Source organism: Cervus elaphus, chromosome 9 (assembly GCF_910594005.1).
Source record: "Cervus elaphus chromosome 9, mCerEla1.1, whole genome shotgun sequence".
Classification (NCBI taxonomy): Eukaryota; Metazoa; Chordata; class Mammalia; order Artiodactyla; family Cervidae; genus Cervus; species Cervus elaphus.
Genome location: NC_057823.1, coordinates 28,073,363 through 28,087,975, shown reverse-complemented (window position 1 = coordinate 28,087,975; position 14,613 = coordinate 28,073,363). Strand labels below are relative to the sequence as shown.

The 14,613-nt window shown below is 37.7% G+C and overlaps 1 protein-coding gene across 2 annotated transcripts in view; it reads left to right on the top strand.

Moving 5' to 3' along the window:
- The window catches only part of SLC12A2 (solute carrier family 12 member 2), a 102,353-nt gene that overhangs the window by 38,663 nt on the left and 49,077 nt on the right, over positions 1-14,613 (top strand). For both annotated transcript variants that reach the window (XM_043912197.1, XM_043912196.1), the window contains exons 5-9: positions 526-665; positions 2,338-2,448; positions 3,052-3,160; positions 13,205-13,332; positions 13,429-13,513. In XM_043912197.1, coding sequence (XP_043768132.1) covers positions 526-665; positions 2,338-2,448; positions 3,052-3,160; positions 13,205-13,332; positions 13,429-13,513 — 573 coding nt within the window. The remainder of the gene's footprint in view (positions 1-525; positions 666-2,337; positions 2,449-3,051; positions 3,161-13,204; positions 13,333-13,428; positions 13,514-14,613) is intronic.

Below are 14,613 nucleotides of genomic sequence, written 5' to 3'. Positions count from 1 at the left end.
TAAATTAAGTTTTATTATAATAAAACTTTGTCTCTTCAGGATGTCAGTATGTGCTGTTCATTGAGTTTCTTGTGATACCTTCATTTTTCTTTAGTATTCACATTCAGCAAATTACCACACTAAGTAACTGAAATCATGTCAATTATCATTTTAAATGTTATTTAAGATTAAAAATATTACTTAGAAAATCATTGGGAAATGATCTTGATGTCTCTGAATATGAGGAGGAGGCTGTTACCGTTTTCATCTAAGCTTTAGAAAAGAAAGTAGGGATTTAAATAGCAGGATGATTTTTATATTTAATGTGAGGAAAATTTTCTGGATGTTCAGAACCATTATGAATGAAGTGGGTTGTAAAAAATTCTCTCTGGGTGTTTCTTCCTAAAAATATGCTCACCCACTTGCCTATTACTTTAACTGCTGTGTTCACTGGTGGCATGTGTTTGTGAACTCTTGTGTACTGGAAAGGATTATTTGACGTTTAAAATTCTAGCATTAGTACTTGTGTTTTTTTCTTTTCTTTAGGAGGAGCGTATTATTTAATATCTAGAAGTCTAGGGCCAGAATTTGGCGGTGCAATTGGCCTGATCTTTGCTTTTGCCAATGCTGTCGCAGTTGCTATGTATGTGGTCGGATTTGCAGAAACTGTGGTGGAGTTGCTTAAGGTAATTCACCTTTTTCCATTCATTTATTTCCTGGATCTTTATTGAGGATTTACATGCCATTCACCGTGTAAAATGCCAGGAAAGCAGCAAGGAACATAAAACTCATCCTTTAAGAAGTTTAGTGTGAGAGATAGACCAACAAATGTCAGAAAGGGTAACTGCAGGAGGTCTTGACAAACTAGGAGGATCACTTAATTTACCATCCAGGAGTAGGATGGCAGAGGTGTTAAGACAGCATTTTCAAAGGAAGGGAGTCAAGACAGTAGCACCCAGATAGGAGAGGTGAGATACGGTATGAGGGAAATAGGAAGGAAAAGAAAACAGACCTAGAAGGGGTAGAGTATGGTGTGTTATTAAAAAAAAAAAAAAAACACCAAACTGGAAATATTTCACTATGGCTGAAGCACAAAAGTGGCACAAGGTTTAAGATGAGAAGGAAAAAAGAAGGGATCAAGTCAGGAAGGGTCTTGTTTGCTGTTAAACCTGGATTGTATCTTAACTGGAGTTGAGATCCATGATGATCAGATTTGGTGCCTCAAGAAATATGTGACTACAGTGCAGAGAATTGTGAGGGGTCACAATTGGACATGGATACCATTTAAAAGGTTGTAGCTATCCTGGGATGGTGAATATTAAATCAGTGATGAGTGCAGCTGGAGAGATGTATTTGAATGGTTTTTAATAAGTTGAGTAAGTGGACTTGATTGATGGGATGTGGGAAATTAGAGAACAAGAAAGGAGGACTGATTTAGATGGATGGTAATGCCATTTACCATGAGATAGAGAACACAGAACATTTCAGTTTGGGATGTCTAATTTGTTATATGTAAGTCAAGCTGGCCAGGAAGTGGTTGATGATACTGCCCTGGAGTTGAGAAGAGAACTTAGTTGAAAAGAGTAATTAGTATATGTGTAGTTAAAGCAGTAGAACTGAAATAGGATTCAATTTTATTAACTGAGAAGAATCTTGAATGACACCTGTAGTTGTTCATGTTAGGCTGTAACTTCTTATACTGTAGCATATGGTATATTAGGAAGTGTAACACCTGAAAAGCACTGATACTTGCATCGGCATTGACCTTAGCTGCCTAGGCCAAAGGGACAGAGAAAAGGAAGTAAGCAAACAGTTTAATCATTAAGAATTCATAGTCTTTCATTGTTTAATGTAGTATATGTTTTTAATGTCATTATTTTAGCCACAAATAATTTTGTTCTTAGAATGGAATAGTGTGACTTTGGACAGTTGCATGAAAGTGTGTTCTCTCTTTTCCTTATGCAATGGAAGAGGCTGTTGAAAGCTGAATTCACTAACCACAATGAATACAAAATACATTTCTTCTTTGTAACTTTAAAAAAATCCTATTAGTACTACTTAGTCATATTATGATTTTTTTCTTTGCTTGTTAGCAATTCATTTTTTTAAAATTTGAGTCTTTATAAATATAGCAGTATTAATATTTGATCATATTTTTGATGTCTTCAAGTGTTTGACATCGTAATAGTAAACAGTAATTCATTCTTTTTTGCCAGATCTCCCTATTCACTCCTTAAATCGGAATTTATTCAGCTTCTATCTGTGAAGAACTGTGATATCTCTAAAATGTTTCAAAAAGAACTGAAGAATGTAGCTGAAGTAAATAATATTTTTCATTCTATTACTTTCTTTTTGTAGGAACATTCCATACTTATGATAGATGAAATCAATGATATCCGAATTATTGGAGCCGTTACAGTGGTGATCCTTTTAGGTATCTCAGTGGCTGGAATGGAGTGGGAGGCAAAAGTAAGTAACGGCACCATTGGGACCCTGTAAATGCTGAACGTACAGACTTTTAGAGCTTGTGTTTTAGGTATGTTCTAAGGTATGGTAGTACCTTTAGATTTTGAAGGTTCCTAAGTGGCCATTTTCAAAGACGTTTACATATACGGTCATTTCTATTTGGCAAGGTGGGGAGTATTTGGAAATAATACTCATTTATTTAGTAGTTAGTCATTTAAAGAGGTAATCAAACAGTATGTAAGAAAAAAATGAATTACGGGGTATGTCAGAGGGAGTTACTAAAGGTAATATCAGTAGTAGTTTTTTTCTATATTTTAACATTTGTGTTATTTGTTAGCACATCTAACACACACATCTTTAACTCACTTTGGAAATAGTTGGCATGACCCTACTTTTGCTCTCCATTTTCCCTCAATGTATTGAATGTTCTGAGATTGTTCCTTTAACAAAAATTTATTAAGCACCTGCTTTGTGCTTGGCACTGTGTGAGGCTCTGGGAAAACAAGACAGAAATCTTTTCCCTTATGGGAGTTATATTCCAATGGCGCTGAATTGGTATATAGACACAGTATGTTTGATTTTTATTTTTAACGTTTAAAATTTCAGGCTCAGATTGTTCTTTTGGTGATTCTACTACTTGCTATAGCTGATTTCGTCATAGGAACATTTATCCCATTGGAGAGCAAGAAGCCCAAAGGTTTCTTTGGTTATAAGTGTAAGTAAGAAAGAATTTTTTGTTTTAAGGTGCACATTATAGCATTCTAGTGTTAAATAAATTTAGTACATTTTTCATATTTTGTAATGTAATTGAGTTTGGCGTAGTGACTAACACTAATTGACCGTCCAGTTTAGTTTGGTTTCTTTATGTTTATTGTATAATTGGAGTAAAAAAAAAATCACTTTTATTTATATCTTTCATTTTTCATCATTAGCAAAACAAAAGATGATAAAACAGAGAAATCAGTGCTACTGAGGAAAAGTACTTTTGTTCTCATTTGGGGAATTTGTTACTGAAATTGTAACTTCTGTTCTAATGTTGCTTTACCATTCTTTTAGTTGTATTTGAACACAATAGTCTAAAAGTGCCTGAGACTGTGAAAGCAACTAGAAATAGTTTCTTGATGTAATTCTGCAGTTTACATTATTAATTGCGTGAGAATTTTCCAGTTTTCATCTTCCATAACCCTTTTCATTCTGCCTCTTAACTTTCACTGCAGGTATAATTTACGTGTCATTTATTATTTTATAAAATGTCTTTCTGTATCTCCGCCCCACTCCCTCCACCGAGCTGATGTTCTGAACCTGTCTCTTCAAGGCTGAATGAAAGCCAGAAAGAAGAGTTGCAATAGCATCAGAGTTACTTTTCCCTTAGGGTAAAGGGTCTGCCTGTGTTAAATTGACAAAAACTCCTTGTTTTTTTAGTCTCCTGACTCTCAGCAACATTCTATTTGGCTGTCCCATTCTCCTTTGGTGTCAGACACTGTATTCTAGTGAGTTCTTTCCTACCTAATTCTCTGGTCTCTATGTCTTTTATTCCTGTTACCCCTTCTCTTCTTTCATCCTCTAAATGTCAGAGTTGTACAGTGTTGTCCTGGGCCTTCTAACTATATTCTTTCCTTTGGCAATATCTATTCTCAAAGTGCTTTCAAGAGACTGACATGTTCCTATTCCTGGGTCTCTCCTTTAAACTCAAGATATAAGTATATATTCAACTGCTTATTTGATGTCCCTCCTAATTAACCCTTCTTGAACTTCTCCATCCTGATACATGAAAGAAATCAGGATCTCAGTGTTTTCTCCTTGCTCTCTTTCCAGTCCTTCTCTCATCACTATTTTTTTTTTTTTTTTTCCCAGTGGGTTTTGTCATACATTGATATGAATCAGCCATGGATTTACATGTATTCCCAATCCCGATCCCCCCTCCCACCTCCCTCTCCACCCGATCCCTCTGGGTCTTCCCAGTGCACCAGGCTGGAGCACTTGTCTCATGCATCCCACCTGGGCTGGTGATCTGTTTCACCATAGATAGTATACATGCTGTTCTTTTGAAATATCCCACCCTCACATTCTCCCACAGAGTTCAAAAGTCTGTTCTGTATTTCTGTGTCTCTTTTTCTGTTTTGCATATAGGGTTATCGTTATCACCTTTCTAAATTCCATATATATGTGTTAGTATGCTGTAATGTTCTTTATCTTTCTGGCTTACTTCACTCTGTATAATGGGCTCCAGCTTCATCCATCTCATTAGGACTGGTTCAACTGAATTCTTTTTAATGGCTGAGTAATATTCCATGGTGTATATGTACCACAGCTTCCTTATCCATTCATCTGCTGATGGGCATCTAGGTTGCTTCCATGTCCTGGCTATTATAAACAGTGCTGCAATGAACATTGGGGTGCACGTGTCTCTTTCAGATCTGGTTTCCTCAGTGTGTATGCCCAGAAGTGGGATTGCTGGGTCATATGGCAGTTCTATTTCCAGTTTTTTAAGAAATCTCCACACTGTTCTCCATAGCGGCTGTACTAGTTTGCATTCCCACCAACAGTGTAAGAGGGTTCCCTTTTCTCCACACCCTCTCCAGCATTTATTGCTTGTAGACTTTTGGATAGCAGCCATCCTGACTGGCGTGTAATGGTACCTCATTGTGGTTTTGATTTGCATTTCTCTAATAATGAGTGATGTTGAGCATCTTTTCATGTGTTTGTTAGCCATCTGTATGTCTTCTTTGGAGAAATGTCTGTTTAGTTCTTTGGCCCATTTTTTGATTGGGTCATTTATTTTTCTGGAATTGAGCTGCAGGAGTTGCTTGTATATTTTTGAGATTAATCCTTTGTCTGTTGCTTCATTTGCTATTATTTTCTCCCAATCTGAGGGTTGTCTTTTCACCTTGCTTATAGTTTCCTTTGTAGTGCAAAAGCTTTTAAGTTTCATTAAGTCCCATTTGTTTAGTTTTGCTTTTAGTTCCAATATTCTGGGAGGTGGGTCATAGAGGATCTTGCTGTGATTTATGTCGAGAGTGTTTTGCCTATGTTCCCCTCTAGGAGTTTTATAGTTTCTGGTCTTACATTTAGATCTTTAATCCATTTTGAGTTTATTTTTGTGTATGGTGTTAGAAAGTGTTCTAGTTTCATTCTTTTACAAGTGGTTGACCAGTTTTCCCAGCACCACTTGTTAAAGAGGTTGTCTTTTTTCCATTGTATATCCTTGCCTCCTTTGTCAAAGATAAGGTGTCCATAGGTTCGTGGATTTATCTCTGGGCTTTCTATTCTGTTCCATTGATCTATATTTCTGTCTTTGTGCCAGTACCATACTGTCTTGATGACTGTGGCTTTGTAGTAGAGTCTGAAGTCAGGCAGGTTGATTCCTCCAGTTCCATTCTTCTTTCTCAAGATTATTTTGGCTATTCGAGGTTTTTTGTATTTCCATACAAATTGTGAAATTATTTGTTCTAGTTCTGTGAAAAATACCGTTGGTAGCTTGATAGGGATTGCATTGAATCTATAGACTGCTTTCGGTAGAATAGCTATTTTGACAATATTGATTCTTCCAATCCATGAACACGGTATGTTTCTCCATCTGTTTGTGTCCTCTTTGATTTCTTTCATCAGTGTTTTATAGTTTTCTATGTATAGGTCTTTTGTTTCTTTAGGTAGATATACTCCTAAGTATTTTATTCTTTTTGTTGCAATGGTGAATGGTATTGTTTCCTTAATTTCTCTTTCTGTTTTTTCATTGTTAGTATATAGGAATGCAAGGGATTTCTGTGTGTTAATTTTATATCCTGCAACTTTACTATATTCATTGATTAGCTCTAGTAATTTTCTGGTAGAGTCTTTAGGGTTTTCTATATAGAGGATCATGTCATCTGCAAACAGTGAGAGTTTTACTTCTTCTTTTCCTATCTGGATTCCTTTTACTTCTTTTTCTGCTCTGATTGCTGTGGCCAGAACTTCCAACACTATGTTGAATAGTAGTGGTGAGAGTGGGCACCCTTGTCTTGTTCCTGATTTCAGGGGAAATGCCTTCAATTTTTCACCATTGAGGGTGATGCTTGCTGTGGGTTTGTCATATATAGCTTTTATTATGTTGAGGTATGTTCCTTCTATTCCTGCTTTCTGGAGAGTTTTAATCATAAATGAGTGTTGAATTTTGTCAAAGGCTTTCTCTGCATCTATTGAGATAATCATATGGTTTTTATCTTTCAATTTGTTAATGTGGTGTATTACATTGATTGATTTGCGGATATTAAAGAATCCTTGCATTCCTGGGATAAAGCCCACTTGGTCATAGTGTATGATTTTTTTAATATGTTGTTGGATTCTGTTTGCTAGAATTTTGTTAAGGATTTTTGCATCTATGTTCATCAGTGATATTGGCCTGTAGTTTTCTTTTTTTGTGGCATCTTTGTCTGGTTTTGGAATTAGGGTGATGGTGGCCTCATAGAATGAGTTTGGAAGCTTACCTTCATCTGCAATTTTCTGGAAGAGTTTGAGTAAGATAGGTGTTAGCTCCTCTCTAAATTTTTGGTAGAATTCAGCTGTGAAGCCATCTGGTCCTGGGCTTTTGTTTGCTGGAAGATTTTTGATGACAGTTTCGATTTCCTTGCTTGTGATGGGTCTGTTAAGATCTTCTATTTCTTCCTGGTTCAGTTTTGGAAAGTTATACTTTTCTAAGAATTTGTCCATTTCATCCAAGTTGTCCATTTTATTGGCATAGAGCTGCTGGTAGTAGTCTCTTATGATCCTTTGTATTTCAGTGTTGTCTGTTGTGATCTCTCCATTTTCATTTCTAATTTTGTTAATTTGGTTTTTCTCTCTTTGTTTCTTAATGAGTCTTGCTAATGGTTTGTCAAGTTTGTTTATTTTTTCAAAAAACCAGCTTTTAGCTTTGTTGATTTTTGCTATGGTCTCTTTAGTTTCTTTTGCATTTATTTCTGCCCTGATTTTTAAGATTTCTTTCCTTCTGCTAACTCTGGGGTTCTTCATTTCTTCCTTCTCTAATTGCTTTAGGTGTAGAGTTAGGTTATTTATTTGGTTTTTTTCTTGTTTCTTGATGTAAGCCTGTAATGCTATGAACCTTCCCCTTAGCACTGCTTTTACAGTGTCCCATAGGTTTTGGGTTGTTGTGTTTTCATTTTCATTCATTTCTATACATATTTTGATTTCTTTTTTGATTTCTTCTATGATTTGTTGGTTATTCAGAAGCGTGTTATTTAGCCTCCATATGTTTGAAGTTTTAACAATTTTTTTCCTGTAATTGAGATCTAATCTTACTGCACTGTGGTCAGAAAAGATGACTGGAATGATTTCAATTTTTTTGAATTTTCCAAGACCAGATTTATGGCCCAGGATGTGATCTATTCTGGAGAATGTTCCGTGTGCACTTGAGAAAAAGGTGAAGTTGATTGTTTTGGGGTGAAATGTCCTATAGATATCAATTAGGTCTAGCTGGTCCATTGTGTCATTTAAGGTTTGTGTTTCTGTGTTAATTTTCTGTTTAGTTGATCTATCCATAGTTGTGAGTGGGGTATTAAAGTCTCCCACTATTATTGTGTTACTATTAATTTCCTCTTTCATACTCGTTAGCGTTTGCCGTACATATTGCGGTGCTCCTATGTTGGGTGCATATATATTTATAATTGTTATATCTTCTTCTTTGATTGATCCTTTGATCATTATGTAGTGTCCTTCTTTGTCTCTTTTCACATCCTTTATTTGAAAGTCTATTTTATCTGATATGAGTATTGCGACTCCTGCTTTCTTTTGGTCTCCGTTTGCATGAAATATTTTTTTCCAGCCCTTCACTTTTAGTCTGTATGTGTCTCTTGTTTTGAGGTGGGTCTCTTGTAGACAGCATATATAGGGGTCTTGTTTTTGTATCCATTCAGCCAATCTTTGTCTTTTGGTTGGGGCATTCAACCCATTTACATTTAGGGTAATTATTGATAGGTGTGGTCCCGCTGCCATTTACTTTGTTGTTTTGGGTTCACGTTTATACAACCTTTCTGTGTTTCCTGTCTAGAGAAGATCCTTTAGCATTTGTTGAAGAGCTGGTTTGGTGGTGCTGAATTCTCTCAGCTTTTGCTTATCTGTAAAGCTTTTGAATTCTCCTTCATATCTGAATGAGATCCTTGCTGGATACAGTAATCTAGGTTGTAGGTTATTCTCTTTCAGTACTTTCAGTACGTCCTGCCATTCCCTTCTGGCCTGGAGGGTTTCTATTGATAGATCAGCTGTTATCCTTATGGGAATCCCTTTGTGTGTTATTGGTTGTTTCTCCCTTGCTGCTTTTAATATTTGTTCTTTGTGTTTGATCTTTGTTAATTTGATTAATATGTGTCTTGGGGTGTTTCGCCTTGGGTTTATCCTGTTTGGGACTCTCGGGGTTTCTTGGATTTGGGTGGCTATTTCCTTCCCCATTTTAGGGAAGTTTTCAGCTATTATCTCCTCGAGTATTTTCTCATGGCCTTTCTTTTTGTCTTCTTCTTCTGGAAGTCCTATGATTCGAATGTTGGGGCGTTTCACAGTGTCCCAGAGGTCCCTGAGGTTGTCCTCATTTCTTTTGATCCCTTTTTCTTTTTTCCTCTCTGCTTCATTTATTTCCACCATTTTATCTTCTACCTCACTTATCCTATCTTCTGCCTCCGTTATTCTACTCTTGGTTCCCTCCAAAGTGTTTTTGATCTCATTCATTGCATTATTCATTTTTAATTGACTCTTTTTTATTTCTTCTAGGTCTTTATTAAACAGTTCTTGAATCTTTTCAATCTTTGTTTCCAGGCTATTTATCTGTAACTCCATTTTGTTTTCAAGATTTTGGATCATTTTTATTATCATTATTCTAAATTCTTTTTCAGGTAGATTCCCTATCTCCTCCTCTTTTGTTTGACTTGGTGGGCATTTTTCATGTTCCTTTACCTGTTGGGTATTTCTTTGCCTTTTCATCTTGTTTAGATTGCTGTGTCTGGAGTGGGCTTTCTGTATTCTGGAGGTCTGTGGTTCCTTTTTATTGTGGAGGATTAACCCAGTGGGTGGGGTTAGACTATTGGCTTGTCAAGATTTCCTGGTTAGGGGAGCTTGCGTCAGTGTTCTGGTGCGTGGAACTTGATTTCTTCTCTTTGGAGAGCAATGGAGTGCCCAGTAATGAGTTTTGAGATGGGTCTATGTGTTAGGTGTGTCCTTGGGCAGCCTGTATGTTGACGCTCAGGGCTATGTTCCTGCGTTGCTGGAGAATTTGCGTGGTATGTCTTGCTCTAAAACTTATTGGCTCTTGGGTGGTGGTTGGTTTCAGTGTAGGTATGGAGGCTTTTGGACGGTCACTTATTACTTAAAGTTCCATGTAGTCAGGAGTTTTCTCGTGTTCTCAGGTTTTGGGCTTGTCTCCTGCCTCTGGATTTCAGTTTTATTCTTCCTGTAGTCTCAGGACTTCTCCAACTATACAGCCCTGATAATAAAACTTCTAGGTTAATGGCGAAAAGATTCTCCCCCGTTAGGGACACCCAGAGAGGTTCACAGAGTTACATGAAGAAGAGGAGAGGGAGGAGGGAGATAGAGATGAACAGGAGGAGAAAAAGGGGGACTCAAGAGGACAGAGACAGATCTACGCAGCTGTCTGTTCCCAGAGTGTTCTCCGTAGCCCAGTCACCTACAAGGATTCACAGAATTGGATTGGGAAGAGAAGGGGAAAGGAGGAAATAGAGGTGTTCTGAGGTAGAAAACAGAGAGTCAAGATTGGGAGAGAATAATCTTCGGTTTAAAAATAGGGCTTCTTTTCTTTTTTTTTTTTTTTGTAAGATTATAGTGTATTGAAAATGAAAATTAAGGAGTAGTAGAGGAGTACTAGAGGACTTTAAAAGAAATAAGAGAAAAAGAAAAATAGAAAATAGAAGAGAAAAAGGAAAGAAAAAAAAGAAAAAAAAAGAAAAAGAAAAAAGAAAAAAAAAGAAAAAAAAAATTTTTTTTTTCCCCCTAATTAAAAAATCATAAAAGTCTGTGGAAATGAAAGTTAAGGAGTAATGGGGGAGTAATAGGGGATTTTAAAGGAAAATAAAAGAGAAGAAAGAAAAAAGAAAAAAAAGAAAAGAAAAAAAATTAAAAAAAAGAGAAAAAAGTAAAATTATATCTAGGAGTTTCTCTGGAGCTGTTGCGGTCAGTGTGGGTTCGCTCAGTTTCAGATAGCTCCTCGTTCCAGCTTACGCTTCTCGATATCTACAGGCCCCTCCGGTGTAGTCAGCGTTTCCTAGAGGGATTTTAATCTGTTGCACCAGTCCCTTCTGAAGCGGTTCCCTTTGTTTATTTGGCTTCTGTTTGCCGGTCTCTTCAGAGCCTCATTTCCGCCCTGACACAGGCGGGCGGAGGTGGACTCTTATTCAGGTAGCTAGTTCCGTCGCTCTGCGGGGCAGGGAGGGGTTGGCGCTGTGAGGGCAGGCTTGCGCCTCGGGGATGGGCTGGGGCTGCCGGGAGGGGCTGACGCTGCTTTCTCCGTCTGCGCTGCTCAGGCTCCCAGCTGTTCTATATGGAGCGCGCCCCGCGCTGCGCGAGGTTCCAGCCCTCGGGTGTTCCACAAAAGCGCGGAAGGAAAAGCTGCGCCTGCTCTCTGTGCCTTCCCCGTCAGAGCGGTCCAGGCAGCCAGGGGCTTGGTGGGCGCACTCTACCCAGGTGTGGCGCGCCCCCTCCCTTCCGCGGACCCAGACTCAGTTTCCGCTGGCGCCAGTCGGGCTCGCGCGCCTTCCGCCCTCTGCGTCCCCAGCCCCAGTCCCCGCCCGCGCCGGTCGGGTGCCTGCGCCCTGTGTCTCGCCGCGACCTTCCCCTCCCCCGTGCCTCCTGCCTCCGGCGGGGCTGGGCCGGTCCGCAGCCTGCGAGCTCCTCTCTGGACCCTCTCGGTCTCTTTGTTCTGCGAACGGCCGGCAGTGTGTTCCGGCCGGTTAATTTTCTCTCTCTCTTTTGGTCTCCCACAGTTCAAGTTGGCAACTCACAGAAGTTCCCTCCGATTGTCCTCAGGGCACTCGGGCCCGGACCCTACCCCAAGCAATGCCGCCTAAGAGCTCCCGGGACGGATCTCCGTCCTTAGCTCTTTTGTCTCACTTTTTATCTTTTATATTTTGTCCTACCTCCTTTCGAAGACAATGGGCTGCTTTTCTGGGCGCCTGATGACCTCAGCTAGCATTCCGAAGTTGTTTTGCGAAGTTTGCTCTGCGTTCAGTTATTCTTTTGATGAATTTGTAGGAGAGAAAGTGGTCTCCCCGTCCTACTCCTCCGCCATCTTGGCTCCTCCCCCCCCCCATCACTATTATTCTCCCATCACTAGATTAAACCACTACAGTAACCTTCTAATTGGTTCCCCTGCTTCAGTTGCTGATCCTTCAGTCCATTATCTCTGCAGCATCCACATAAGCATTGATCATACCATGTCATTTGCATGATTCTGTGCCCACCTTGGCTTTTCATTATATTGAGTACAAAATCTAAACTCATAAAATTTTGCATGATCTCACCCCTGCTGATCCCTTCCATTTCATTTCATCTCCCCCGTACTGTGAGAGCTTTGCCTTCTTTCAGTTCTTCAAAAGAGCTAAACCTTCTTCCTGCCGTAGGGCCTTTCTATATGTTGTTGGTCATTCCTGCTGTACTCTTTCCTGGAACATCACGTGGCTGATTCCTGCTCTGTAAAGTCTCAACTTAAGTGTTAACTCCTTAGTTGCATCATTTTAGCTTTGTGTAATAAACTCATTGAATTAGATTATCTCTGATTATTTGTCACAACACCCTGTTTCCATTGAGTACTTTTACTGCTGTTTGCAGTGACCTTTTTTTTTTTTTTTTAAACTTATTTGGTAGCTCCCTATTTATACTACAAGGGCTTCCCTTGTAGCTCAGTCGGTAAAGAATCTGCCTGCTATGCATGAGACTTGGGTTCGATTCCTGATCCCCTGGAGAAGGAAATGGCAACCCACTCCAGTATTCTTGCCTGGAGTATCCCATGGACAGAGAAGCCTGGCAGGCTATGGGGTCGCAAGAGTTGGACACAACTTAGCAACTAAACTACAACTACTACTACTATTGATACTTTAAGTTCCATGAAGGTAGCTTGTTGCTATTGGACTTCTCAGGACCTTGAGATACCAGATGGCTCCAATATTGGCACACGGTGTATACTCAGATACGGGATGGATAGATGAGTGGATGGATAGATGACATTTTATTGGTTTTAATTTGAGGACCTATTAGAATAGACGGAAATAGTAGGAACTAGTTGACACTTTCATTATTATTGAAATGGAAAGGATCTTTAGGTAGTTTGTCTTAGCTAAAAATTATCTAAATACCTGATGGATAGCCTCAAAAGTCAAACAGTTCACCCCTAGGAAATAGAGAAAACAGTACAGATAAGTTGGATGTAAGGGGAAAAAAATGGTTCCAGGTTAGTGTGATGTCCTTTTTTTCCTTCTACCTGCTCTCTTGTTTTTTTGACCTCTTGGCCTGTCTTAAGACTCAAGTTAGAGGTATTTCAAACATAATTAGTAAGGTATACAAAATAATAGTGCATGAACCAGATCAAACCACTATTTTGGATGTAAACTGTTTTCCTCATACAAGAAAAGAGGAACACCAGTGCTTGAATTTGAAAATATTCAAGAATTTACCAGTTATTGGAACTGAAGAAAAGTCAGGGATCATAGCTCACCACTTACTCTTAACCTAAAATTTTATGGCCTAATCTGCTATCCATTAATTGCCAAAAATATTTTATTCTCTATAGCTGAAATATTTAATGAGAACTTTGGGCCAGATTTTCGAGACGAAGAGACCTTTTTCTCTGTATTTGCCATCTTTTTTCCTGCTGCAACTGGCATTCTGGCCGGAGCAAATATCTCAGGTGATCTTGCAGTGAGTATTATAAAGTACTTTACTGATTTCATATAAAAATGATATACATATATTTATTTTTAAAGGTAGACTTTAAAAAATGTTTTTGTCTTCTAGGATCCTCAGTCAGCCATACCCAAAGGAACACTCTTAGCCATTTTAATTACTACACTGGTTTACATAGGAATTGCAGTATCTGTAGGTAAATAACCTTACATTTCTCTATGTGTTTCAGTCGTTTAATGGTGTATGTACTATAAATATTCGTTTTCATGACGTTATATTTCTAACTTTTAAATTAAGAACTATTTCAATAAAAAGACATGGAGTTTTGTATTTTATTTCAAAAGTACTTAAGTAAGCTAGTGGTGACTTAATACATGTTGTCTAAGCCACAAAATACTCTATTGTTTCTTGCCTGGGATTTTCATTTAATTATATAGTAAGTTAGAAAGTTATATAAAATCTCATCTGCAGATTCTTAAATTTCACTGAGACATATTTACAGAAAATATAATTCATGTGTAGAAGTAAATGAATTTTACTTTCCAATCTTCACAAATTTTAGCATATTTTTGTTTATGATGGTTATTTTTTTATGTTTTTATATAATCTTACTGTATTAAGATTGTTTCAAGGCCATTATGCAGAACCTGACATTTTTTACCATAAAAAGTTGATTTCAATTAATAGGAGATACTACATTGAATGAAAAGTATTACTAAATTAATGAAAATGATTTTAAACTATTTTAATAAAATGATGGAATCATAATGTTATAGTACTTGAAGAAAGGACTTAAGAGGTCAGCCCGTCTCTAAATCTTTTATGTGTGAGGAAGCCAATTTTGCTGCCAAAAATAAGATAATGGCACTGCCTTTAGAAATTGTTTTCATGACAAAGAGGGTTTTGGTGTTTTTATTTACAAGTAAGTAAGTAAGTAAATAATTTTGAAAGACCAATTTAAGATAGGTTCTTTAACTGAAACATTCTAGTCTAGAAAACAATAACTACCGATTTTACATATAATTTGCATACACTGGCTATAGATGCTGTCTTGTCTTGAATTTATTGTACATTCATGCAATTAAATGCTTTATCCAGAAATCATATTCCTAAAGTATAAGCATTGTGTTTAATGTCTAAATTCTAAAATTCAGGTTTTACAGTTAAAAATTTTAAGCATACTACAAGAATAAATCATAGTCTAGTACTAATCAAAAGAATCACAAACTCCAAATTCATCGACTATAGAATACAGATTTTTCATAGTATTTGATTAATCAGTCTGCTGCAAATCTC